We start from the raw sequence: 26,772 nt of genomic DNA, 5'->3' as shown, positions 1-26,772 counted from the left end.
TACATTGGATTAATTAATCTCTTTTTTTGAGCAACTACTAAAAATGGACATTTGAAATGCTACATTAATCTCAAATTTTCTGCAGTGATTGGCAGAAATTGATGAACTCTGTAAAAATCTCAGATTGCTGAAAACAATTCTGTGAAGTACTGCTAATCTGCTGAAAATCCTGTGACAGCTAAACTTTTATTGCCAGCTTCTGCCAAGTGAAATGTTCTTGAGAACATATTTAAAGAAACAAAAATAAAATAAAAATCTGAACTGTCTGTTCATTAAGAAAATAATATCATATATAACATATACTGGTACATTCAGAAGCCTGATATATGAACCTGCTACTTGAGGGTAAATGAAAGGATGAAAACACCATTGAGAATACCTACCAGTGTGTGCATGGATCTCCTTTACAGGACATGGTCACAACCCCTACTTGTGTCCCACAGAGAGGCAACTTTTTGTCAAACTCCACCCAGAGCCTCCCAGATTTTTGCTTTTTAGTCAGTCTCTCTGGGTTTAAGATCACGTGTAAGTGCAAGGAGATGAGGATATGCAAAATTAGCAATAAGACATTAACTGTATTTTAATATATAACAAGATAATACCATGGTAATACATAATACTATGGCATACTGTGCTGCATATTACCTATGGGCAGATGGGAAGGATTTAATTTCTATATTACTTTCCCCATCTGAAAAAAGGTGATAATAGCTTTCTTACAAGAGGGCTATGAGTTTAGCACAGTAATGCAAGCAAAGCAGCCTGAGATCCTCAGGTGTTACCATTGCTAAGTAAGTAAGGTGAAAGAGATGCTGTGTTTGCCAACCTGTAAATTTCTCTTAAATTGTAGTCAAAGAGCCTTTAAAGATTACTTTACAACAATGTTTTTTTCATTACCTTAAATACAGAGAAACTGTTCCAGGTCAATACACCTAAAGCATTCAAAGCAAAAGCCTAGTAAAATATTCCTCATGTGTGCTTTTTGTGTATAGCTGGGTAAGCAAAAAGAAGTGTTAGGTTCTATTTATTTTAATCAAATATTTAAGTTTCAAATACAATGAGAACTCCACCTTCAATCTCTGGTTTTTCAGATTAATGCCCTAGAAAGTCTATGAAACCTTTCACTTCAAAGCCAAATGGAAACCACAGTGAAAACAACCAGGACAGCATAACATAGAAAACTCCACTGAGTTTGCCATTAGATGCCACACAGATGCAGAGTGTTAAGTGATATTTAAAAGAAATTAAATGACTATAGGTAGATGATGAGCATCTGTGAATACTGAACTGGAATTATAAAGGTAAAGAAAAAAACCCCATTAATTCTTACAGTTTTTTTAATTGTCAGTTGTTACGTGGTAACTTGCAGTAAACTTTTTGGATATAACACTGGATTACAGGGGACACTGGTCGAATGCAGCTGGCAATTCTTTACTGGTAACAATACTGTATATTACACTAGAAGGAGCTTCAAAAGAAGGTCAGTTTCATCATCACATCTTCTTACCATGGAAATACATGAACAAAATAACAAAGCAAGTTGCTGGGGGTCAGCTGAGAGAAAAATCAAAGTAGAATTCAGGTGCTGGAAAACACCAGCCTAGTACACTGTAGGCCCAACCTGTAGTATAAATGTAGTGTGATCAAAAAATAGAGCTGAAAATGTACTCACAGAGTACTACTGCCATGAAAACGTTTAGAACAGCATAGCTTAATCTAAAACTCAATGAGAAAAGCATTATTAAAAGATGCTATATCAACACAAATCAATAACAAACTTACTTTTACATCTAAGACATGCAGCTCAACTCTAACACTGCTTTCATCTTCTGTAAACATCTCAATTCTGTTCACGTGGCTGAAGTCTGCCAGGAGAGCCACAAGATTTGTTTTGGTGTTTATCACATGGCTGATTCCATACCGTGGCCCTACTAACAGAGTCACTTCTGAACGCTTTTCTCCCTGCTTTAGCAGAAAAAGAAAGAAAACACAAGTAAAAAACATGATAGGTACTGTATAGTGACAGAAATCACCACTCCCTTCTTTCAGTTACACAAAGTTACATTTGCATGGCATTTCTGCATTAAAGATTACTATGTTTTTACTAGATAGATATGATACACAAGAGCATACTTGATTCATAATTTTAAAAAAAGCAAAGAAATTTCTTGCTGTATGTTGATTGCACTCTAGATTTTAGGTGGATAGTTAGATGGACAGACGATGGATGGACTCTGCTTCTGTTAAAAGAAAAATTTAGTCATTAAGATTTTTCCAGACTAACAATTTTAGCATTCAATAGATAATTGGATGGTGATATTTGCTAAGAAAGTGCTATCTATCTCCAAATTCCCAATATAATTTTTATTATGACAAATACATTATTTTCAAGATTAAAAGAAGCAAAAAGTGATTTGGTTAAACTAAAAATTATTTTTAAGCACATGAATAGAACCTAAACTTCTAAAGAAAATTATATGATCCAGCTTTTGAAAAAAAAAAAAGGCATTAGATAAAATAAAATCAAGAGAAGAGACTATTTTAAGAGAAATGTTACCACTAGAGTTGCCTTGAAGACTCGCCCTCCATATAATCGTAGATCACTGAGGAACTTTAGATAATGCACCTTGGCTTGCAGAGCAGAGAGCTGAGAAAGGAGAAACAGGAGTAAGAGGTATTTGTGGAAATCATCACATTATAAAATACTGAAAGAAAATGTATTTGTGGAATATAAAAAAAATGGTCTGTAATAACAGTTCTTTGGAGCCTGAAACTATATCTTGAGATGCTTGAGCTTCAGATGAGGTGAAACAGTTTCATTCTTAAAATTAATATCTTGCTTGTTTATTTAAAATGCACTGAGGACTTGGGAATGGGCAGATCAGAGCACTTCAAGAACATCCTAACTGCTTTAATGAAGGGAAAATGTTAAAGTACTCAGATTAAACATCTGTTCACTGAGGGATTTCAAGGCTATGACAGCAGCTTTCCATTCATAAACTCCATCAGTTCTTAAACGTTTATGTACCTATACAGAGAAAGAGAACAGAGAATTTGCATTTGTCAGCTACATATTTTACATTTTGCTAGGTACTTGTGGTGTTGGGCATATTATTCCACCTTGTTACTGCATTTCCTACTTTCTAAAATAACGCTCTCACTATATTTAGTAGGTAATAAATCAGAAAGCTAAATACAGCACATGAATACATATGATCATGTTATATAATAGATGTCAGAATTATTCTCCTCTTTCTTTCCTCTGAGCTTAAACTGCCTACTTAAAAAAGAAAACTTGGAAATATTTTATGAGACAGAAGGGAAACAAGCAACAGTTCATTTCAGCAGTCTGAATCCAAACCTTACACTTCCCTCATGTAAATCCTTGCATCTGGATGTTTAGAAGATAATATAAAACAGTCTCAAATCAGTTTCTAGTTTCATTCCAGTCACTGGATTTCTAATTCAAAATCTTATTTAATCTTGAACAGCATTTTAAGGGCCCCTATCCTAAATTCTTCCTAGACAACAAGGAGGAAATGGATCCAAAGCAGAGCAACTCGTGGTAATGCTTTGCCCTTTGCTGTACCAGGTGTTCACCTGGTGCAGAAATACACTAGGGTTGTAAAAAAACAGGAGAACCCTGGAATGACGAGCTTCCCTTCATGTGAAGGAGGAGAAGACTCCCAGAAAGAAATCAGATAGTTCCTGTGGTGGTACCTACAAGTAGGACAGGAGGTGATCAACAGCTTGGACGCTTTCTTTCTCAGACCTACCTGCTAAGAAAGCAGGTGGGTGAACATGCATTTCCAAAGCTCAAATCAAAAAGAATGAAGAAAACCCAGCAAAGTCTGCTTGCTGCAGGAAGGGACTGTTGCAATATCTCTCCTAACCAAGAACTGATACTGGTATGCCACTGTAAGGCATATCTCATAGTATGGCCTGCAGCAGTGAGGGCTTCCAAAATAGATCCAAATTTATACTACCAAGATAAATAACAAGCAATTGGCATAATTTAGCTTTTGTTTCAGAAGAATAGCAGACATGCACTGCTTCAGCCTTTCTTTCTGAGGTCAGACACATAGAGCTATGTTCACACTCACGATGTGTTCTGAAACCTCCAAGCAGCATTTCTGCTGATGACAATGAGCCTTAGTTCAGGCACCAGCTGTTTTGAGGTTATTTAGTTCATAAACAAAGTGTCATGAAGCAGGATTCAGCTCATTTTATGTCTCAACTAGTCACTCTCAGGTTCTTTTTATAGTCCATGAAGAGACATAAGCATTTCTAGGGCACAAGCAAGCTGACCTATTTCTGTCCCGAATGTGGGATGGGATGAATCGCTCCCTGGAAGTGCCAATTCCTCTCCGTTGACTACACATGAGAAGATGACCTGCTCTAGGAAACCACATTATGGTGTCTAAAAGCAGTCTCAGCTGCATACATGTAACAAAGGCATTTCTCAGAAACATTGTCTTATCCCTTTTTTTTCCAGCTGAAGTGAAAGCTTAGTGCTAAGAAAAGTATTTTACAACAGCAAGGAGGGTCATTTACTGCAAGGACCATCATCTATCCAGTTAGATCTTGGCCAGCGAAAAGTCTTTCTCTACAGTGTAACAGAAAACAATCTGAAAAACAGCATTCATGTCAGATCAGAGCATCAGAGAGAGAACAAAAACTTTCCTAACAAATCTGCCATTCATAGAAAGTGCTAAGTTAATGAAAAAAAATATATATGGCTATCATACAAGAGGTATTAATAACCAGTCCTCTGTCATTCTCAAGATAAGAAGATAATTTATCTGGGACATAATTAATTATTTTAATAATTTTTGGCTATGTTGCACCAGCACCCAAAGTTAAATCTGAAAATAAAGTGGCTAGGTGTTTCTCCAAAAGATTAGCTTTAAAGGTGTCCCATGCATGCCATACTTTTGTTCTTTAAAACATATTTTCCATTAAGATGCAAATGTAATACCTTTTTGCCTGGAGGAACTAGGTTTTGATTTGCTTTGACAAGGTGGGAAAGTGCTTTCTTTATGTTCTTTTCTTTCATGCTTTGCAGCACAGCAGATGGAAGAAAAGTCTCTAATCCCCATTCTTTTCTGCAATAAAAGGCATATATTTAATTTCACATTCCTGTGATGATTATTTATCTAAAGACTGGTGACTACGATGCCAAGTGAATGATTACCTGAAAACAGAAGGAGAGTTGATCAAGTCCAGAGTTTTGCAATAACATGTTATTTCTTAAATTTAAACATTTTATTTTTAATGAGAAAGGTATTTTAAAATGATAAATAATTTCTCTTCTACCCCTTCCATCTCTTCATCCATGCCATTCAGAAAAGAATATTTAAGTTTGATATCTAAAGTCTATGTTAGACACTACTTAATTACATTAAAAAGTATGATTACAGAATTAAAATAGCAGATAATTTAACAAATTTAATTTTATTTTATTGGTTTCTTTTAGAACATGGAAAAAGAGCCTTTTTTTTGTCACCCTTATGTCTGGGGGTCGGGCGGTGGAGGTCTGGTTCCTCCTCAAATGCAACCAGTTTGCCTCCATTTACCAAATTATTTTTCTGCTTGAAGCACCCCTTTTGACAGAAGACTGACTCTTCACTCATCACTATTTTTGCAGTTTCATTAATAGGATAGAATATAACATTGCCTTCAATATGATGGATAAACTCTTCAAGACTGAAGAGTGTGTAACAGTTATTATTTCCATTCTGCAAGCAAACTAAGCAACAGCAACAAAAGTTTTAGTGCTTAGTTTTTATTTTGTTGTGGTTTTTTTTTCAATCTATACTGATATACACACATTTGCACTTTCCAATGTTTATTTTTCATTTTAGTTGTATACATGTATGTATGTATATGTAGTTTTAAATATATATAGAGTCTAACATAGGACAGGTGCCTACTGGAGTACATCTGCATTTAAGAAATATTACAAACCCCAGTCTATGACCTACTGTCCTGTGAACCAACCAATAATCTGAATCTTACCATATTAATCTTTACTAAAACCATAGGATTCAGATCACATAAACTTAGATCTTAAATCACTGAAAGCAAATGAACTAATCATATTTACATTTATAGTTTATTTCACATGCCCAAACAGATGATCAAAAGGTAAAGCAGACCCAAAGGACAAAATGTACCACTCTTAACACACCTGAATTAATTTCAGGGACAAAGATTAAATCTAAACTGGCACATGCATACAAACATACTAAAGAAACAACCTTAAATAATCTACAAGTTACTCCTAACATTTCACTCTTAACGAACACACAGCATTCTCAACTTACTCTATGTACTTGAGGGAGATTTTCTGAGTTTGCTTGGTGGTCACAGTTGCAATATACATTTGTAATGCAGCAAGCCGCAGGGCAATGTCATATTTCAGTTCTGGTCCAAATCTTTCCTGGACCACATCATTACAGCTCTGCCAAAGAACCAGTAGAGGGAGCATCATGTTAAAAATTTTTGCACTAAAATAAATTACTGCTCTTGTTGTTTTTTTGGTTTTTTTTTGTTTGTTTTTTTTTTTAATTAACACTTCATGAAAAGTAACCCCTAACTCAGAAGCAGGACTCTGTTTTTGCTTTCAGAGGTGTCAGATATTTATGATATGGGCACTGATGAAAAATGCCAGTACTTCTGCCAAAGAGCAAAAGGCATGATTTTTTTCACCTAAGCTCTCTTCAGCCTTCCTGGAGAGAAGACTAATCCATCCTCCATCCCAAAGAGTGCTTGGAGGGTATCAGTATACTTGGATTCAGGATAGCAGGATTCCACCTGGTGAGATACTCAGGAGAACCACCCTGCTTGTACATCAGTCCTCCCATCCCCTTTACTGGAAGTGCCTTTTCAGACATCATTTCTGTCTGAAATTACAGTACCATAAATATTAACAATTAATTCAGCTTCATTCTTCTCTAAAGCCAAATATATTTTGGAAAGATATCAAAGCATACTACTTGGAGAGACTTATGAAGAAAGAGGACTTTGGAGATGATAGAGATTTGCGCATTCCCCAAGTGCATTCACTGGCTTTATGCAGCAGTAATAAAAGCCAGAATTCACTGCAACCACGCTTTTCTATGTGAAGATGTAAATTTATATATATAGAGTAAGTGTATTTTTTATTCTCCTTTACACCAGCAATGGCTGCGCTTTCACTTACCTGTACATAGAGATATTCAAAAGCAACTGGATCTCTTCTTAAAAGATCGATGGGATCCTTTGGGACAAAGCTAATCCTGAAAAGACATCTCATCTTATGCGAGCTTGGCCTTTGGGTCACCTAGGACAGCGCAATAATAATATTAGAGCTTGGCAACCCTGGCAGAGCAACTGGGTCCATAGCCTTGGGCAATGTTACCCTGCTCCAGAGCCCTGTGGTAGCAGGAAAAATAATTCTGCCAAAAGAAAAAAAAAAGATCTTTGCCATGGGCAACTTATTAAGTTCTTCACCTAAGAACATCTTATATATAATCTTGTGGAAGGACTTTTAGACTCATACAGGCATGACTGCCTGATAAAACTCATCCTCAAAGCAACAGAATTCACTCAAAACCAGGGTGAAACAGATTAAACAGACCTTAACAAAAACCATCCCAGTGAAATCCAAACTGAATTGAGCTTCAGCTGGACTAAAACACATAAAAGAGAAGAGTTAGGAGTTTGGGAGAGGTCACATTTTATTTCTTAGGCTGTCTGAGAACACAAGTGAGGCCCAACTTGGCAGCCATTAGTCTCACCTTCTCTTGCTTGTTTTAATCCATGAGGCAAATTGAGAGAAATTAGGTCTTTTTCTTGGATTGTTCTGGATTAAGAGATCTACTCCATAACTTCTGACTAAGATTCAATACATTAAAAAATTAAAAAGTCTGCTTTATGTATTGGTCAGCAAAACTTTTCTAAGCATCTAACTCGGTAATCTGGGTATATTCACAGGAGACCACTGCCTAGCAAACAATAATTGGACAATAATCCAAACCCACCATTATAAGTCATGGTCAGCAGCAACATTATACTGGCAAATTAAAGTATTGCTGATTTTACAGGAACTTCAAAAAAGACACCCTCAGAATTAATGTAGTTTATGTAATTTATTCATTAGGCTAATGCAGTTAGAGAGGTAGGGTACTTTAAAATCAACGTATTTTCTTGACAAAACTGTACTTTTAAAAATCTCCAATAGAAATCTCTGTCTTGCTCAAACAATTTTCAGAAGTTCTATTTATTGCACATTGTCTCACCTCTTTCCTAAGTATATAGACATACTCTGCACATATTAATAAAAGCTCCAGATAGGATTTTTGAAAGTGCACTAACTGGGTTTATTCTGATCTTTCTGATTTCGGTGAGTATTTTACCAATAACTTCAGGGAGATGGCTGGGCTAGGAGGACAAGTACTGAGTATTTCTGGATATTGTTCAATCACTGGGTAGCTTATACCCCCAAGAAAAGAATGTTAACATGGCAAAAGCAAGTGCTTAAAGGTTAGAAAATGCTACAAAGACTGTTATCTGGTAAACTAAGCTCCTTCACACCATTACACAGACTAATTATAATTACAGGAATTCTGTCATTTAAATTAAGTATCTACATCTAACAATCCATTTTTCCTTTTTCCTTCTTTTTCCAATTTAACTGAAATTAAAAAATATACTAATGTTCTCCTGAAACACAGAAATATAATAGAAAATTTCAGGCTAAACAATTTGGCAAAATGATAAGCAGATACAATCAGGGTACTCTGCTGATAACTGTGAAGAAAGTTTAACTTTAGTCACACTTCCCTGATCTAAGGAAGAAAGTCACACCAACATTTTCTGTGTCACATTTCATCGTCAATGAAGTGACACAATGTACCTCTGTGTAAACAAGCCAAACTTCATCAGAAAGAGACTATTCCCTCTCACACAGATACAGATCTGTATAATCAAATTGGAACGAAATATCAAAATAAGGCTTTTAAATAAATTTGGCCAGACTGTGCTTCTCAGAATCGTTACCATGGATTTTCCAGCTGTTGAGTATGTTCACTAGCTGGGCCTCATGTGATAGGAAAAGGTTAGGTAAGTATTTCTCAGATTTCAGTCTGATTTTTCAAATTCTTTATATTTTTGAAAGGCCCAATAAAGCAATGAAATATAATGTTTTTATATCAGAAAATTCCTGTGAGAACCTTATTCTTTCAATCACTTCTAAATATCCTAGCTATTTGATAGACTATATCAAACTAAAAAGCTTGCAGCTAATTCATCTGAGTAATGAAAAAGATGGAAAATTTACTGATGAAGCCATCTCATTAATATCTGTTTTCATAGACCATTACACAAACCTGAGTTAGAGTCTCTTGTTCATGTAGCAAAAGGAGCTTCGTTCCAGATCCTTCCACTCTCTGCTCCAGCATTAGGGAGAAGTGTTCAATACACTTGATGGAAAGCTTTTCTTGGAGTGTTAAGATGACATCCTAATTAACAAAGGATTTATAAAAAGTGCTTAAATTAATGAAATGCTTGGGATCCGGTTCTTCACTGCCACACACCCTGTATGTACCCAGCACAGGGCAGAAGCCCAGGCTTTGTGCCTGTTTTGCACAAGTTTCCAGGACATCACAACAATTCTTCAAACATCCCCAAGATGGTAACAGATATGAATTTGAGAAATACATAAATGGGATTGCCAGGAATGGACAACATTCTGTTGAGATTTAACATGGAAATTATATTGGCATGGCCCTTAAATCATATCTGTCTCCCAGACAGATAAAACACAACAGCAAAGAAGAGATGGTCTTATCACTATTCTCTTCCCTTTATCAGGGCCACGCCATCAAGTAGACAAACTAAATTTATAAGTTCAACAAAAAAATTTAGATGAATGGCCTTTATTTGTTCTTATGGCAAAGGGGTTTTTAAATTTCACTTCTTGAGCTTTAAATGCTGACAGAAAAGTCAATGATGATGACTGTGCAGAACAATAGCTCTAAACTGATGGACCATATCAATTTTTAGAGACTCCTGATTAGCTTTTTTCACACTGAATTATGACTAAGGAGAGTTAATTTGGGAACAACTGTATCTAAAATAGCAGCTAAACAAACCTCTTCACAAAACCATTCAACTAATCCCTACCTTACTTTCATATAATGCTTTGTAAATGTATGCAGATTTATTAATATCATTTGTCAAGGTATCTTTTACTTTAGTGAATACTGTAGGAAAAAGAAATACAAAATAACCCATCATTTAGAAACACTTTCACAGTATGTTGGTGACAAGATTAAAACATTTCCTTCCATCTGAAAGATTTTCAGATATACGTAAGTATCCAGATGGATAGGATTTAGTAAGGAGATCATGACAAATTGTAATCCAAGTGTTTTAACATAATTTAGGAAGATTAATTGATCAATTACAGAGTGTTTAAGGAAAATCAAGACGAAACTGGTGGAAGGATGAAAAAATGTAAGTGGGAAGATGGGGACTGCTCTCTACAATGTAGAGAATATAAGATAGCATCAAAGAATTGCTAGCTATCACTCTAAATAATAAAGGCTAATATTATACTATTCTGACCAATGAGGAATTTATTACTTTCACATTAAATCTACTTTTATTTATACATCTAAACTATCCTAAAAGACTGTGGACGTAACAGTAACATGAAGCAGCATAATACTAAATATAAGCTTTTAAGAGAGGGTAATGGCACTGCTTTCCATCACTAGCTCTTCTGGGCCTTTTAAAATATGAGGCTAAGGCACACAGTCTCTGAATTACTGCACCAAAGTTTTTGCTTTTCCTCCCATCTGATCATTTCACAGTCAGCCCAGGTGCCATGACCCAACAATATGGAAAGTGAGGGCTGCAGCTTAGGTGCTGCTTGCACCCTCCTTTTTAAGTGGTGAACTACTGGACTGCTAGAGGTGGAAAAATCTGCATTTACCTTGACTCACCTGGGTGATGTCACCCCAGTTAAGCAAAGAAGCAACAATCCACACCCACCCACCCACACTGAGGAATACACAGACACATGCAAGAATATGTAATTTATAACTGTGAAGGCCTCAGAATATATAATTGCCTGAATTAGATGCAAAAGAAATTATTCCTACCAATAGTCAAAATGACTAAGTTCAAAGCAGGCTTACAACATCAATACAGCTAGGTAGGTAACTGAGTCCCCATGGGTATCTGTGCCAATGACTTCAGATTTGACATTTGGTCTGACAGTACATGAGACATCCACGACAGAACTACTGAAAACTAATGTAATGTGATGGCCAAAGACTGGTCTTCAGGGGAAAAACATCTTGGAATAGGTTGGTTGTTTATATGCTCATAACAGAAAGTACTAGAAAGTGGTCTTGTGCTCCTTAGAAGGGTATGGAGAACTCACTAGCTACATGAGTAACGTCTCCTATTTCTTCACCAGCCAAATTTTCAAATTAACTCAAGGAATTCAATATCCCATAGTTGTATCCCATGGATGGAATGCTTGTATCCACACCTGCATTCAACTTATGCCTAAGGCATATATGCTACATTTATTAACAAATGTTGCATGCCATTTTCAAGTGTGACTCTAGCATGTTTTGCCATCAGACTGGAGGATATTTCTTGTCTGTCTTAGTAAATAACTCTCTTTGCTGCTCTAACTGATTGAGCATGCTGCTGAGCACAAAGGCAGCCTTTCTTTAAATATTCCTGGTTTTACAATCCCTTAAAACTAGCTAAAGCTGGCATCTCCAGCCTTCATCAGTCATCCCACCCATGCCCCTCTCATGTCTCGGTGTAGATTTGGTAACCAAACTCTCGATCTGGTAACCAATCTGTGTTGAAACTAGCTTCTTCCCCAAACAGTAATGCTTACCACGCTGCTCCAAGGCTCTCACAGACACTGATGATGCCTCCGATTTAGGAACCCACATGGAACAGTGTCACACACATTCCCTGGCAGACTCTGTTGTGTGCCAGGTCTTTACCTTTTTATTTCTGCATGTGAAATGTGTTATGGAAAGTGTAGAGGGCACTGCACTGAGGCAAGTAATTTATCACCAACATAATCCTACAATATTCCATCTTAAATTCACTGAATGATAAGCTGGATGATATTCAATCAGTAACCAACATCTTAATCTTCTTAGCTCCTGACTTTTGCTGACAAATCATGCTAGTGTTTGGCAGCATATCAAAACGATACAAGCACACAATTTTGATTGTGCTCCAAGCACATTAAAGTCATCACTTCTTCTTCACTGTACACAATGCATTTTTAGGAGCAGAAAGATGGACCAAATCCTCATTATTTGTGAACTAAGAGTCCAGCTCAAATTGAACACACCAGTAATTTTGTTTTTAAAGCATTCCAAGTAAATGATAATTACTGAAGGTCTCATACCAAGGAATAGCTAGCTTACCTTTATTGAAGTGCTGCAGTCAAAACGGAAAGATTTGGTTTGTCCATTTTCAAGATACACCTTTAGAACATTTGGCATGAAAAGAAGTGAGTTGTCCTTAACTGTTTCCTGTCAAGCAAATTAGTGAATCAGGTTACAACATGCAAAAAGAGAAATATAAACATTGTTCTATCAAGAAGTACATAATTCTGACAGAAAAGCAAAAACTGAGAAGGAAGGTGCTGGCCCAAACTGAAAGTAGAAATATCCATGCCCTGCAAAGGTCTAGCCAGGCTCATTACTGCTGCCCTCTATAGGTTTCTGCCCTGGAAAAATATAACTGTTCATATACATTTTATGTCTGGCTTGGGGTACTCTGTTTCCCTAAATACTATCTGTCTGACAATAAATATTGCCTCTGAAGTTGAAACATTTTCACTGAAATAGAAAAATGGTTTACTGTTTCCCTGAATATAGTGAGCTATTTAGTGTTTTCAATCTAAAAAATTGAAACTACAGTTTGTTAGTAAGGATTACAATCAAGGTAATTAACATGTTCTTTATAGAGGGATATTAAATACTGCTCTTTCTTTCATCATTTAAGAAGAACAGCATATAACATTACTACTGAATTTGATGATTCATAACCAGTATAGCAAAATACATAGGGAGAAGGAAGGGAAACAAATCTTTGGAGATACTGTTTGCTTCTTTTTATTTTAAAAAGCAGAAATTGCTTTAGAAAAAATGCAGTATCAATTTAGGTTTGGAAGAGAGTTGGCTAAAGACATGAGAGTGGAATGATGCTCTGGCAAATTATGAAAATGAGCTGGGAGTTCATGTCTGAGGAAGAGTTCAGTGCCTCTCAAAGGGAGGCTGACGTTGCCTGAGGTCTGGAAACAATAAGTTCAAGGAGATAAAACAAATTTTAAAGTGGTCTGTGAGGTTAATCGGTTTTTAAATTAAAATCTTAATCAGTTTTTCTGACATGGTACCTCTCTTGAGCTTATGGGCCTCACAAAAACATAGTTGATCTGAAGAAACCAACAGACAAACACTATCAAAAGTATAAGGACAAATGTGTTATCACCACAAAATTCATTCACTAGCATCTTAATTTTACTTTAAGGGACAAATTTTTCATAAAGTTATGGGCCTAGTGCACTTGAAAAAAGGTGTTTGGAAAACTTCAGAAACAGAAAAACCCTTCTCTTTCAAGCCTGTCACTGCTTTTCCGGCCGTGTAATTACCTCCCTTTCCAGGCTTGAGCTGTGCCTTTGGATGAAATGCACAATCCTTTCTGAGGTTAAATAGCTGCATACTCACCGACACCTGCCCATTGATAATTACTTCCTCAGAGAAGCGCACTTTGACAGGATTGGACTTCAATCTTGCCTTTTTTGCAGCACTAATAAAAGCTGATTTAGGAGACTGGAAGAAAAGATGATGACAAGATATATCACATAACGTAAAATTAAAACCTTTCTTTTCTTTTTTCAGTTATTTCCCCTATTATATGCTGGAAACTCCATGCATACAGCAACATTTTGCATACAGAAGAATGGAAATACAGTCAAACCATTATGCATCTTAAGGTAATCCCTATGTACATACACATAAGGAAACACCAGTACATACTGAAAATACTGGAAATTAATCCACTGTTAGACTGGAGCAATGAGAAGGGTTCTCAGTGCACACAGAAATTCCTGTAGTGTTCCCACAATGACTGTAGTCACCCAATCTCATCTGCATGAAGGGACACTGACCAGAGACCTACCAGCGACCCTTTCTTTACAGACTGAATGGAAAATCTTTGCCTAATCTGTGATCTACTGGACAGACATACACACAAATTTTGCAAGAAAAGTGTCAGTGAGGTCTCCAAATGCAGTGGCATCTCACTGTATTTGTGCACTTCAGAGCACAGGTAAAAACCACCAAGAGGCACCTGCAGGCCATCAGGCTTCCCCTGAAGGCATCCCCTAAACACACCCTGTGCCATCAACATTGACATGCTGTAGGGCTTCATGGATTAGAAATGTAGAAGCATTCCGAATTTTCTTCTGAGACCTACTTGACTTTTACCTACTACATTATGCAATGGGTTCACCCGTTTTCATCCCCGGGGAAAAAAACTCACTGGAGAAATTTGGCTAACAGCTACTTTTTAGTAACAAAATAAATATTCACAGTCAATGGGATTTCCATTTTCAGCAGCAGAAGTGAGGTTGGTATATTCTCAGGTAAGTTGCAAACACAGTGCTTCTTGGCATTGCCTCCTTCATGATGGTGATAATGGGCAAAAGGAAAGGGGAGGCACAAGTGGTGATGATGCAACGTGGCATGAGAGCTGTCCTTGTAAACATGGGAAGTCTCATTTCTATCACTCAAATTCTGACTCAACTAACAATCTGCAGGAGCAATGGAGTAGTCCAAGTTGGAAACAACGTGCTCCTCTGTTTCTGATCTCTGCTGAAACTGCTTAAAATCTTATTTTCTTGTGATGCAGAAGCCTTGATTCTTAACCAGCTAGTTAGTTGTTTCTAGTAACCAGCAGGAACAAGTCTAGTTCATTTCTGCATGCCTCAAATCTATCATCACATTGAAAACATGGTAACTATTACCACAGGTTCAGTATCAACCAGTGAACAAGGAATGAACACTGCCCCATTCTCCCAGGAAATATCAGAGACATCCAGTAATCCCTGAGGCACAAAATAGAATCAAAAAATAAAAATAAATGCTTCTTTGCTTTCACAGTTCATTCTTTCTTACCTCTCTAGCACATATGACCACACAATAATCAATAATAACAGAAAAAAAAAAGGCATCTCAAGGTGGGAGACCTTGCTGACTTCTTCAGCAAGAGGGGACAATATGGAAATGCCGAAGCAGTTTAAATACTGTCCTCTGGAGATTAATTCCTAGAAAGATACTGTATAAAACAGTACCATGATTCCATGATTAATAAAACAACTCTAGTGATGCCTTCTCTAATTTCCTTCCTCTCCATGTAGTCCCCCTTGGCAATGTGTAAGGGGGATAGTCTATTTGGCACCCAAGTAATAGACTGCAAACTGTTGATTCCACTGCCACAGGGCAGCACAGCAGCAGGAATATGCCACTAGCTTTCCCTTGCAAGAACATGGGAAAAACAGTGGCTTTCTCTTACTATTCTTGCTGAAAAAATTTCTGTGCTGTTGCTTGCTTTTATTACAGATGAGTCACCAGTCTGGCCTCTCTTGACAGGCAGACTGCCAAATTTTTTCTGGATTCTGGCAAGGTTATTCCCATACAGCAATTCTGGAAAACCACTATGTGTCCCTATTGCTCTCTACAACCTCTTTCTTTTTCTCTGTACAGCCTCAAAAGTCACTTGCAGGAGGCATAAACACTTAAATTATGTTATTACAAAAATGCAATCAATAACTAAAGGTTTGAACATATGTGGGCTTCCAAGAACCCCTCTGGGATGTGGGATTTAATGGACCCATTGTACAGTCATGGGAGCACACCATGGTCTGCCATAAAACATGGCACTTCCCTTCATTTCCACTTTTGCTGTGGATACATGGGAAGGACTCTGGCCCTTTGCCAGGCACTCCAGGTGAGCCTGGAGCAGACTGTTTTCCAAAAAGCTCCAAACTATAAACTAGGGGTGTAAGAAAATGAAACAGCTGTGCCAGGTATTTGGGAGAACATTCTCTGCTGGTTAAAGGTTTGAGTAATAGCCCAGCTTTTGTGTTTAATTGTGCAATGTCATTGTTTCTACCTCTGCATCAACTTGACACTTGACATTTTCTCCTTGGGAATAGAAGTGTTTCTAAAGGATGTGCAAATACCTGGGAAAACAGTTAGGCTTGATTGTTGGAATTTGCCTGTCTAACAAAGCCTCAGCAAGATGATGTGCAGCTCTATTGTATTTTAATGTCTTTAGGTTTGTAAAGAATGCTATCACGTAATGATTCTCACAGTGCCAGAAAATAATTCATTTATTTCTGAGGCTCTGTGTTTTAGCCAAATGGATGCCATTATTCTCAGTTAATGACCATAAGCAGGAGGTGTTTACACTAATGCAGGACATCTATCACTGCAAGTAAAGTATTTGCATTGTCACAGATAAAAACAGCTTAATTAGAGTGACTTTTGCAAAATGAGGGCACATATTTTAACAAGGAGTCAAAATAACTCAAAACCTTCCAAACTTTATTCTGTGTGACCTAAGCCCTGTTTCCCATTAAAAGCTCAAATTTATTAGGATTTTAAATATTTTTTACTTGTTTACATAGAATTCAAAGGAAAATATCAGCTGATCATTTCATCACTGCCTAGAGAAACTGCTAACAAGAAAAACGAAGCACTGCACAGAGATATACTTGGAGGAAATAATAGTGAAGACCTAGACCCTACTTTGAACCGTGCTTATAGTGACTGCAATCAATGGGCTTCCCATCAGCAGGGTCAAAACACAAAAGATTGCAGAGCAGACTTTCAGGAAAATGTTACCTTCTCATTTCCTAGACTTTTCAAAATCAGATCCTATATTTGTCAGCAGCATTAGAGCAGGTCATTTATTAATAGATTTTAGAAACAATAGCCTACATTATGAGGGAAACTTTTTTGGTGGAAGTAAAATGCACTAGGCATAAACTATAATTCGGGGGAGATTGCAAAGGAAGTGGGTTTTATTTGCTGAAAAAGCCCCTTTGAGTGCCCTTGCCAGTAGAGGTGCTGCAACAGCAAAACCTTTACTCATGCTCAAGAAACATAAAGGATTTAGTAGCTAGAAGAGCACAGTGTAGTACTGAGATATCATAAAGAAATAGAATGATAGCAGTATAGGACAATCACAAGGTGAAAAGAAAATCTGCTCTGTAACCGTAAGCATCAAAATTAGAAATATTACATTTAAAATTACAGAATGACTGTAGTTTTTAAATAGTCACAGAGTGTATATATGCAATAAATTTTAAACTTGTTTTTTAAAAATAGTCATTAGTTTAATATAAAATACTTAGTATCCTAGAAAATAAGGAAAAAATGGCACAAGTGCAAAAAATGTGTTGACTTTTTGGTTCATGGCTAACAGCAATGACAAGCACCAGTATTTAACAAGCAAATAAAAGGTGAGTAAGAGGATGAATTACATTTATTAAGTGGAACAGGACATAATGCCCAAAGGCAAACTAAATATGGTAATTCATAGCTGCGAACAAGGCTGAAAAGACTACACTGGCTCACAAGAGCATTGTAAAAGAGCAAGTAGGGACATGGAAGATATAATGTGCAGAAGTTTTACCACACATATATTTGTGATAACCACACGGCACTGACAGAGGATCATCAGGAGTATTTCTTTGTTGAACTCTTGGCATAAATTTAATTGTTGGAATAGTGGTCAGATCTGGGTTCTCTCTTAAAAGTTGGCAATCTATCATAGACAATTGCATTTAATTATTTGCATTATTTATATTTTACCATTTGTAGATGGTAATCACAGTCTGATCATTACTACAACACTCTCAATAAGATTGTTGCCACAACCATTATGATCCAGAAATGTTATTTACTGTAACTTTTCTGCAACTGTTGTGTCTCAGAAGTATAACCATGTTAAAACAAGAAGCATCTCTTCAAAACAGAAGAAGATCCTATCTATCTTTTTCCCATTGCAAAACTTAATGCACAGCAAAATTGCCATAGATCTCAGCCAGGCCTGGACTTCATCCAAGGAGCTTAAGAGATTAATCATGAAGGCAAGCTATCAAATGATCTCTGCACATAAAATCTGAAAGGATATCAAACAGGCAAGTTATTTGATCTAAGTAATGCTTAAAACTTAATAAGGCAACAATCAGAATGATAGTTCATTTACAGAATAAAACAGTCGGAAACTATAATCAAATGCCATACTTCCAGAAATCAAAACTCTGAACTGCTTTAACTGCTTGAGCTGCTTGGTGACCTCCCTAGGAGCACTGGTGATAAGAACCTAACAGAGATTTGTAGATTGATGGAAAGAAAAAGATAGCCTAATGCTTTGGCTTGGTCATAATTAAAATGAAATTTTAATGTGTTTAAGCATTAAACAAAACTGAATGCATTTAAGCAAAAATTATCTGCAAATGCTATCAAAGAGTACTAAGTGAACTACAGAGTACCATAAATCTAGATTACATCTGCTTTCACCTGCAATCATAAAGGATGGTTACTGAAATGCAAAATCAAACCACACTCTAAATAGCACAAATAAAAGCAATTAAGAAATAGCACTTTTGTAATCCATCTTGGCAGATATTTTTCATGCAATGGCAGAAGGAAAATCACCATTAAGAAGAGCGATCCATGAAATGTTTGTTGAGACGTACTTCTGTCAAGAAGAGGGAAGAAATTCAGTCTTTATTTAAAAGCTCTTACTTTCCTTTGTCTGGTTTCTACCTCATCATCCCAGTTTTTTTTAGCAAAATAGTAAAAGGAAACATGGAGGAGGCAAAATTAAACAAATGTGCATCAGAACTTTTGAAGGCATAAATATTATTTCCAAACTGTAAAGCAAATCGTGTTTGTCAGAGGATTCCCTGCACAGAAGACCAGGACAAGTACACAGCTGGAGTCAGCAACACCCAGGGGTTGCAAGGCTGAAAGAGATGCCAACAGGCTCAGGCACTAGTGACAGCAATGGTGTGGTGGCAGTACGAGGGCCAGCATGGACCAGATGTTCAAAGTGACTCAGGAGTACCCAGGCGACCTTGCAGCCCAAGGTTTGCATAAACTGAGGGGTCTTGCAGTGCTTCAGGGCCAAAACTTGGCTGCACAAACTGGCATCATCCCAACTGCTCCACAGCCCTACAGACACCCCTGCTTCCACTGCAGAAAAAAATTGAAGCTGAAAGCAGTAAGGGGAGGATGCTATGAATCAATAAAAGCCTGGTCTGGACAGGGAGGGAGGGAAGTACAATAATACTGCACAGACGAAATCTGCCAGCTGCAACAGTCCTGCACTCAAGGCCCTCCCAACCAGTTCATTTCACTAAGCATCCCAACCTTGGAGTAAAAATCAGTCAATTAAAGCTAGCACCAACATGCAGGCATTAATCTCATTTTCTAACTGCTCTGTGCACATTCTTGGGGAGACTATCTTCATGCCTACAAGAGCTTAAATGTCCATCACTCCCCAAAACCACAAGTGATTTGTCTGCTGAGGTAGAGCTGGGGGACACCGATAGACATACAGAATGGGGCAGTGCAAATTCATGTACAAATGGGCATATCAGTCCAAATGGCTCACAGAAAAAGGTTTCAGTAGCATCCTTAGCTCAGTGACATCTAGAGGTATTTCAGATAATGATTAGATTTTGCTGCTACTTAACGAGAGGAGCAGATTCTGCCTTGTCAGGCCTCACAAATAGCTTAACAAATAGCTGTGAATCACAGACCGACACAATTAAAGAATGGAAGGTACCTCAAGGATTATCCAGTTCCAAGCCCTGTGCCATGGACAGAGATAGTTGCTAATAGACAAGGTTGCTCAGAGCTCCATCCAACCTGGCCTTGAACACTTCCAGGGATGGGGCATCTGCAACTTCTCTGGGCACCTTGTTCCAGTGCTTCACCACCCTCAGAGTAAAGAATTTCCTCCTAATGTCTAGTCTAAACCTACTCTCTTTCAGTTCAAAGCTACTACCCCTTGTCCTATCACTACATGCAACACCTCACACTTGGTTAAACCTCAAAAGATTCCCATGGGCTCAATTCTTGAGCCTCTGGTCCTTCAGGTCCTTCAGGTGTGTCAACCATCCCCCTTGACTTGGTGTCACTTAGAAATCTGCTGAGGATGCACCTAATCCCTTTGTCTATGTCATTGACAAAGATATTAATTAACATTGGTCTCATTACAGATCCTGGAGGGACATAATTTGTCACTGATGTCCAGCTGATGATGGGGATTCTGAGATGTTGAACACAACCTTCTGGATTTGAGCATCCAACAAATTCTTCATCCACCTAACAGTGCCTCTAACTAATCCATCTCTCTCCAACTTAGAGAAGGATGTTGTGGATGCCCTGATGTGTCAAAGCCCTGATAAAAGGTATGTGTAGCCCACCCCTTGTCCACTGATGCAGTCACTCCATAGAAAGCCACTACTCTGGTCAGGCAAGACTTGCCCCTGGTAAAGATACCAGGTGATGACTTTCCTTCTTTTCCAGGTTAAAGACTGGAGAAGGACTGTACCTGTGCTGTAAGGTCTTCCATTGGACATGGAGTGCACAATTTATTTGGATTTCAGCTTCCCTTACATTCAGTTCATACAGGGCTTGCTCTCAGACCAGCAGCATAATGGTAAGAGGTCACAGCACCTCACAGAGTACTACTACACTTTGCTGTCCACTTTCAAGGGCTACACATAGGTCCACTAAAGCACATGCCCTTTCTTCACCTGACATTTATAGACAAGAATTAAGCCTGTCAATGGATGAAACCTGTATAAAAAAGAAAAGTGTGTGAGGGTTTCTTTTCCCCCATTATATATATATTCTCTGTGACCTAAACCACTGGCTGTAAACCAGCAAGCTTTAAAGGCAGATAGGCTCTTTATTTAGTCAGACCACACCTCATTTTCATTTAAGGTGACTGATATTGGCCTGATCCCAGATCACCCTCCTGACAGAGGTCTTACTGCAGGGTAGCAGCCCCTGCCCATTTTTGTTGTGGAATGCATGCTTTTCCCCCATGAATTAGGTGCAGTGGCTTCTAGAAAGGTGCAGGACAAGTAAAGCTGCATGGCCACCTCAAAACTTACCAGAAAGGCTAATGACTAGTACAAAGACACACAGTTGCATTCTCAAGATGTACATTTTGGCAGCTTCATCAGATAAACTTGTTTTCAAATCTTTGTGTCAAATCCACCTCATCTCTTATTCTTGCATGAAATGGATGCAATTATCCTTTCAAATGGACCTGCTGAATCTGAATTACTCCTGATGCAAGGCTGAGGCCCCTCAGCAGCCTGCAATGTCCACATGGCTGCGCATGGACAGATGAGCTTCCTCCCCTGCCTTGCTTTCTCCCGTTTTTCATGGGAGATGGGTTTGAGGTCATGAACCCACTCCCACAAACCACTGAGTGAGTTGCAAAGTCACATTGCATCAACCAGCTCTGAATGGGCTGCAGTTTCTCCCAGTCCATTCAAGGAAACTTCACGTGGGTGTCTGTCTGTCTCTGCTCTCCCTTCACCTCCACAGGCTGGAGATGCAGACAGAGCCCTCCCTTAGATAAAGTACAGCTGCTTTGCTGCAGCAGTGTAACTTTGTGGGACCAGGGCAGAATCAAGAAAAACCCAGGAACTGCAACAAACAAGAAATTGAAGCAGAACTCAGAATTCTGCTCTATCATTATGACTTAAGAGACTGTTATTTTTTAATTTACTAATGTAGCCTTTGAGTAGAGGACACAGTAATGCCATCTTAACACCACTTTTAATAGATACAGCCCTTATTGCACTTACTTCTTTTTATTGCACAGATAATGCAGGGACACAAGCAGAATATGGGCAGAAAAAGAAGCTGCTATGTTGCTAGGAAACTAATTCAGAAAACATTGACAATACTTACAGGGTAAGGTTGAACAACAGTGAGGAGGATCGATTCTTTGCAGCTTCTATAAAAAGAAAAAACAAAGCAAAATCAAGTAAAGAGTCATTCTTTTATTCACTATTGATAACCTGCTTTTCTTTTTAATGGAGAAAACTGCATTAATATGGAAGAATGTTCATTACAATGACATAGCAGAGTAGTACAGAGATTAATAATATGCCAAAATAACGACACATATTACGAAATAAGTTTTTTCCAATCTAATAAATTGAATTGGCCTAACAGTGCGGTTTATGCTACAAACTTTTTGCTTCATCAGAGAAACCTGCATGCTGCAACAATGGTTGTCTCTAGCAAGAATGAAGTAACCTTTGATTAACTGCATTTGTTCAGCATCTGTAGTCCATTAATTTCTTTTACCTACTTTACAAATGCAAGTCACTTTTATACCACCTAGCTCTTGTACACTTCAAGCCAAATCTTTTTGAAACAGCAGCATTCTTTTTTAAAACAAAAATGAGGACAAAATTTAACCTCCATTCCTTCTCTAGCTCACCTTTTTAAATGGGTGGGAAAAGACTAATGTTTGGTGAATACTCCCATTAGAATTTTAAGTTTTTACAGAATTGCTAAGGAAAGGTTTTTCTTTCAATTTAAACAGCTCTTCTTTATGATGAAGAACATAGTAAATGCAAAACATATGAAAATCTCTAAAAATCCACAACTGATTTACAGGATAAAGAGAAGAAAATCTTACAAATCTTGATGTGATCAAGTGGCCTAGACAAATAATACATATATTTTAATTATTGGTGGGTAGATGGGGGTGGTGGGTAACTGTGGAAAAGTAAAGTGGAAGGAAGGAAGAAAAGACAATCACAGTCTATAGCTCTTGTATTATCTTTTGATCAGATGGTTGCAGTGGGTGATATTAGTTAAGAAAAGGTCAGCTGCCATTTTGTTGAGATAGAATTAAATTTCTATTGGTTTTACTACTTTAAAACATAAATTGTTTATTTATGTGAGTTACCACCTGGCTAAATTGACATGGAACTGATTTTGCATGCCTGACCCCTTGAGCAGAACTAACTAAAAAAAAAATCATACTGTATTGGTTGCATATAAGGTCACTTTATAGGAAAAATGACAACACTGATATGCAACTTAAGAAGCCAAAAGGCAAAAAAATGGAGGAGAGAATGAAGGCCTAGTCAGAAAACTATTCTGGAAAGTCAGTCTATACTTGATGAAGCAAACACATTATTAAATGTCAACAGGGATAACAAACTCTACTTTTGCCAGAGCCATCAGTCATGTAAGGAGCAAAGTCTAACGTAATACCATGTAAGTAAAAAAAAAATTGCTAGAGCTTCAATCTTTTACTTCTTTTATTAGATATTTGCATTATTACCACATTTTTTGGGAATCTACAAATGCATGTTAAGAAAGGTAATTTATTTCAAGAACCTCATAATCTCTGTGCTATCCACATCTATCCAATTATGATTGCTATATTAACCTAGGCAGGTTAGTAGACAGAAAGGCTCACAGTTGTTAGTTTGGGATAAACTGCAGCACTGGGATAACTGCACCATGACCAAGTGATCCTTTCAATTACTTTGAACTCACTACTTTATGTTTCTCATGCTGTGTATGATTACCGCCACCACCTCTGCCTCCTGCAGTCCAGCTATGCTAGAGAGTTGCCTTTAAAAATAAAATCAGCTTCTCCTGAAAATGCTTTTCAGCTATTCATTATTCTTGGATTAAACCTGTCCAGGTGTCAGGCTAGGCAAGATTCATGCTAGATTAGAAAGTGTTTTGTTTTTTTTTAACTAAAAGATCAAAAGGTTTATCTGGTGGAAAAGACTTTCTTGTAGGATAAACACTTGCATTGGAAGGATGCTAGACTGGACCATACACTCAACATTTAAGCTTATAATAAGACCCTTTGGAATATCTTCTTAGTTGCACCCTGAAATGTCTTTCCTAACGTGCCTAAATTAAAAAAAAAAAAAAGCCTATATTACAGTTATTTTAATACCTTTTATACTCACTTAACAACTACCTAATTATTTCTGTGCTCTTTTAGAGTCACTTAAGACCAAACATCTGCACTACCAGCTTAGAAAACAAGCTGCTGACTTTTTGAGTGCTCTGCCATCTCACTGGCTAACTCCAACATCACAACAAAATATCTTCATGTTTCTTTCATTTCCTGGCATTAGAATCAAATAGTGATAACAAGGCTGAAAAAGCTGATGGGAATTTGTGATTCATCTCTCTGTCCTTCTCCGTGTCCTGCGTGGTGATTATATTTGACCATTCTCACTACACATCACAGCTACTTGGGCTGCAACAAGAAGAGAATATAGATGGTTTGAGAATCAAATCATGTCTATTATAAAGGTTAAAGTTGCATTACTAAGTATCAGGCATCTCGAGCTGCATGAGGCATTAACATTCAGCTACAATGCCAGCCTCCGTGAATTTGAGGCTGGAAATCACTGCCTCTCCTCTGCTTCTTGCTAGCTGGAAGGGAGGAAGGGCAAAGGCAGGTGAGGGACATGGGGGAATCCCAGGATCTGAGCAAAACAGAATAAGTGGGTCTGTTATTCATATGCATCCTACAGCAAATATAGCATATAAATAGAAAAAAATGTATATGTTGCTCTTAAGAAGGAGAAATGAAAAATTGCTTATGCTAATTTTAAAGCTTTTAGCAGTTTTACATACTAGAGGAATACTTGGTTTCTTTCACACTGAGGATGAACAAACAAAGAATTAATTAAAGCTATAATAAATAATATAATTTTCAGGAAATACAATTCAGAAAAATCTTCTAACCATAACTTAGCTGTTTCATTCACAATGAACAATAAATTCTGAAACTCTTGTTCTGAAACACTTTTCTCTGCTATATTAAAATTATCTGTTTCAATTTGGGTCTCACTATTGATAAGAAAGACCTGAATTCCACAATTGTGGATTTTGATGCCATAATCTGCAGTATGTTTACCCTACATTTTTGAAGTAAGGAAATGGAAAACAATGGGTCAAAAGCTAACTAAAAAATCTAACAGGTTACCTCAAATGCCCTATTCAAAGCTAAGGAAAGTGGAAATTATCTTTTAGTATTATGAATATTAACACAGTATTAATGAGCAAAGGGTTTGCAAAGTCACTCTATTGTAGTACATTTGAAATTATTTCATAGAATGAATCACAGGGTTGGCAGGGACCTTAAAATAATTTAGTTACAACTAAGGATAATTTTTTATTTGAGTTGTATATACATTTTTAGATAAAACCTGTTTTACGGTACTTATATTCACCTAGGGAAGTTACAAATTTCACTTCCCCAGGGTTTTATCATGAGCAACAATTCCTGTGGAAGAGTTTTCCCCAGAGATCCAGGTATACTTATTTCCAGAGATGGAGATATCCTCTGGAAGGGCCTTGGTGGGACAGAGTTGACCCAATTTAAGGCAGTTTCCTCATTCTCAGTTGTTATTACACAGCACAGACCCACAGAGTGAGCCTTGAGGTCCTTGATGATGCCAAGCTGCCTGAGTTGACCTGGGGCACCTTGATAAACTATCAGTACTCAGACAAGCTCAGTACTCATGGGCACCCATGAAACAATGTGGAGGAATGCTTTAAGAAGGGTGTGCTTTAAGAAGGGTGTGCTGGGCTGGTTTTGCCACAAGAGAAGCAGCGCTGTGCAAACAAAAACACCCAAGCTAAAAGCCCTCAGCACCAGACAATCCTCCAGCAAGAGCCATGGCATGTGGGGCTCTTCCTGTTCCATTTCCAAAGGCAACCCCACAGAACACAAACTGCAGGCAACAGTTCCATGACTCTAATTGACAAGTACAACAGATTAAACCAAGCTGGAAGCCATGCTACTGTGGGCAGATACCTTTTGTTCTTTTAATTACATCTACCCATAGATAATCACTGTTTTAGCAGCAGGTGAAGAATCAGACCTCTCCATGCCTAGGACGATGTTTTCCAGAATTTTTTTTCTGAACACAGAAAACTATACTTTCTCTGGAGATTGCCAGTACCTGGAAGAACCAACTTCTGGAAAAGTGGTAATGGGATTTCAGTCTCTGCCTTTTCAGCTGACCCTTGGGAACTCTCTCTGAAGATCCTGTACACAGTGAGAGATGGCATTCCTGCCATCACACCATGCAGGCAAGGAAAGGTACACTACACACGGCATTACATCCCCAGCTCCATCTCAGAAAACAGTTGCAGGAAGAATAGCAGGAGGCTCATAATATAAGGTACACCACAACAGAGTTGAGGTCTGGCGTCCCAATTTAGGGAGGACAGGTAACACTGCATGAAATAGAGTCACAGAAGAAGTCATATGAAGAAGTCACAGAGAAGTTATATGAAAAGCCTCATATGAGGCCAAGGTACAAATCTTTGGGTTCAGACACATGAAGAACAACTTCAGAGATGAGCATCAACTTGGATACTGTTTTCTGGAGATGACAGAGCACAGAATACAAAGACCATAGTGTCCAGGTCTTATTTTTGGAGATCAGAATGGTGCATTGTAATCCCTGGTATCAGAAGGCAGAGACATCACAATCACATTTGGAAAGCTGTGGCTGCCCTGTCTGCTGATGTTCATGATATTACCTGTCCTTAGCCTTGCTGTCAAAGGAGTGAAATACTTTTGACATCCAAGCAACTTCAACTTGTGAACTCCTGAACTCTACACTTT

At 37.7% G+C, this 26,772-nt stretch overlaps 1 protein-coding gene across 3 annotated transcripts in view; it reads right to left on the bottom strand.

Moving 5' to 3' along the window:
* The window catches only part of FRMPD4 (FERM and PDZ domain containing 4), a 291,675-nt gene that overhangs the window by 8,386 nt on the left and 256,517 nt on the right, over window positions 1–26,772 (bottom strand). For all 3 annotated transcript variants that reach the window (XM_058045280.1, XM_058045278.1, XM_058045279.1), the window contains 9 exons: window positions 22,050–22,095; window positions 13,761–13,865; window positions 12,456–12,563; window positions 9,372–9,503; window positions 7,205–7,324; window positions 6,327–6,463; window positions 4,979–5,105; window positions 2,558–2,647; window positions 1,783–1,965 (listed from right to left, as the gene is read on the bottom strand). In XM_058045280.1, coding sequence (XP_057901263.1) covers window positions 1,783–1,965; window positions 2,558–2,647; window positions 4,979–5,105; window positions 6,327–6,463; window positions 7,205–7,324; window positions 9,372–9,503; window positions 12,456–12,563; window positions 13,761–13,865; window positions 22,050–22,095 — 1,048 coding nt within the window. The remainder of the gene's footprint in view (window positions 1–1,782; window positions 1,966–2,557; window positions 2,648–4,978; window positions 5,106–6,326; window positions 6,464–7,204; window positions 7,325–9,371; window positions 9,504–12,455; window positions 12,564–13,760; window positions 13,866–22,049; window positions 22,096–26,772) is intronic.

Source organism: Melospiza georgiana, chromosome 2 (assembly GCF_028018845.1).
Source record: "Melospiza georgiana isolate bMelGeo1 chromosome 2, bMelGeo1.pri, whole genome shotgun sequence".
NCBI classification, from domain to species: domain Eukaryota; kingdom Metazoa; phylum Chordata; class Aves; order Passeriformes; family Passerellidae; genus Melospiza; species Melospiza georgiana.
This window is presented reverse-complemented; position numbering and strand designations above follow the sequence as displayed.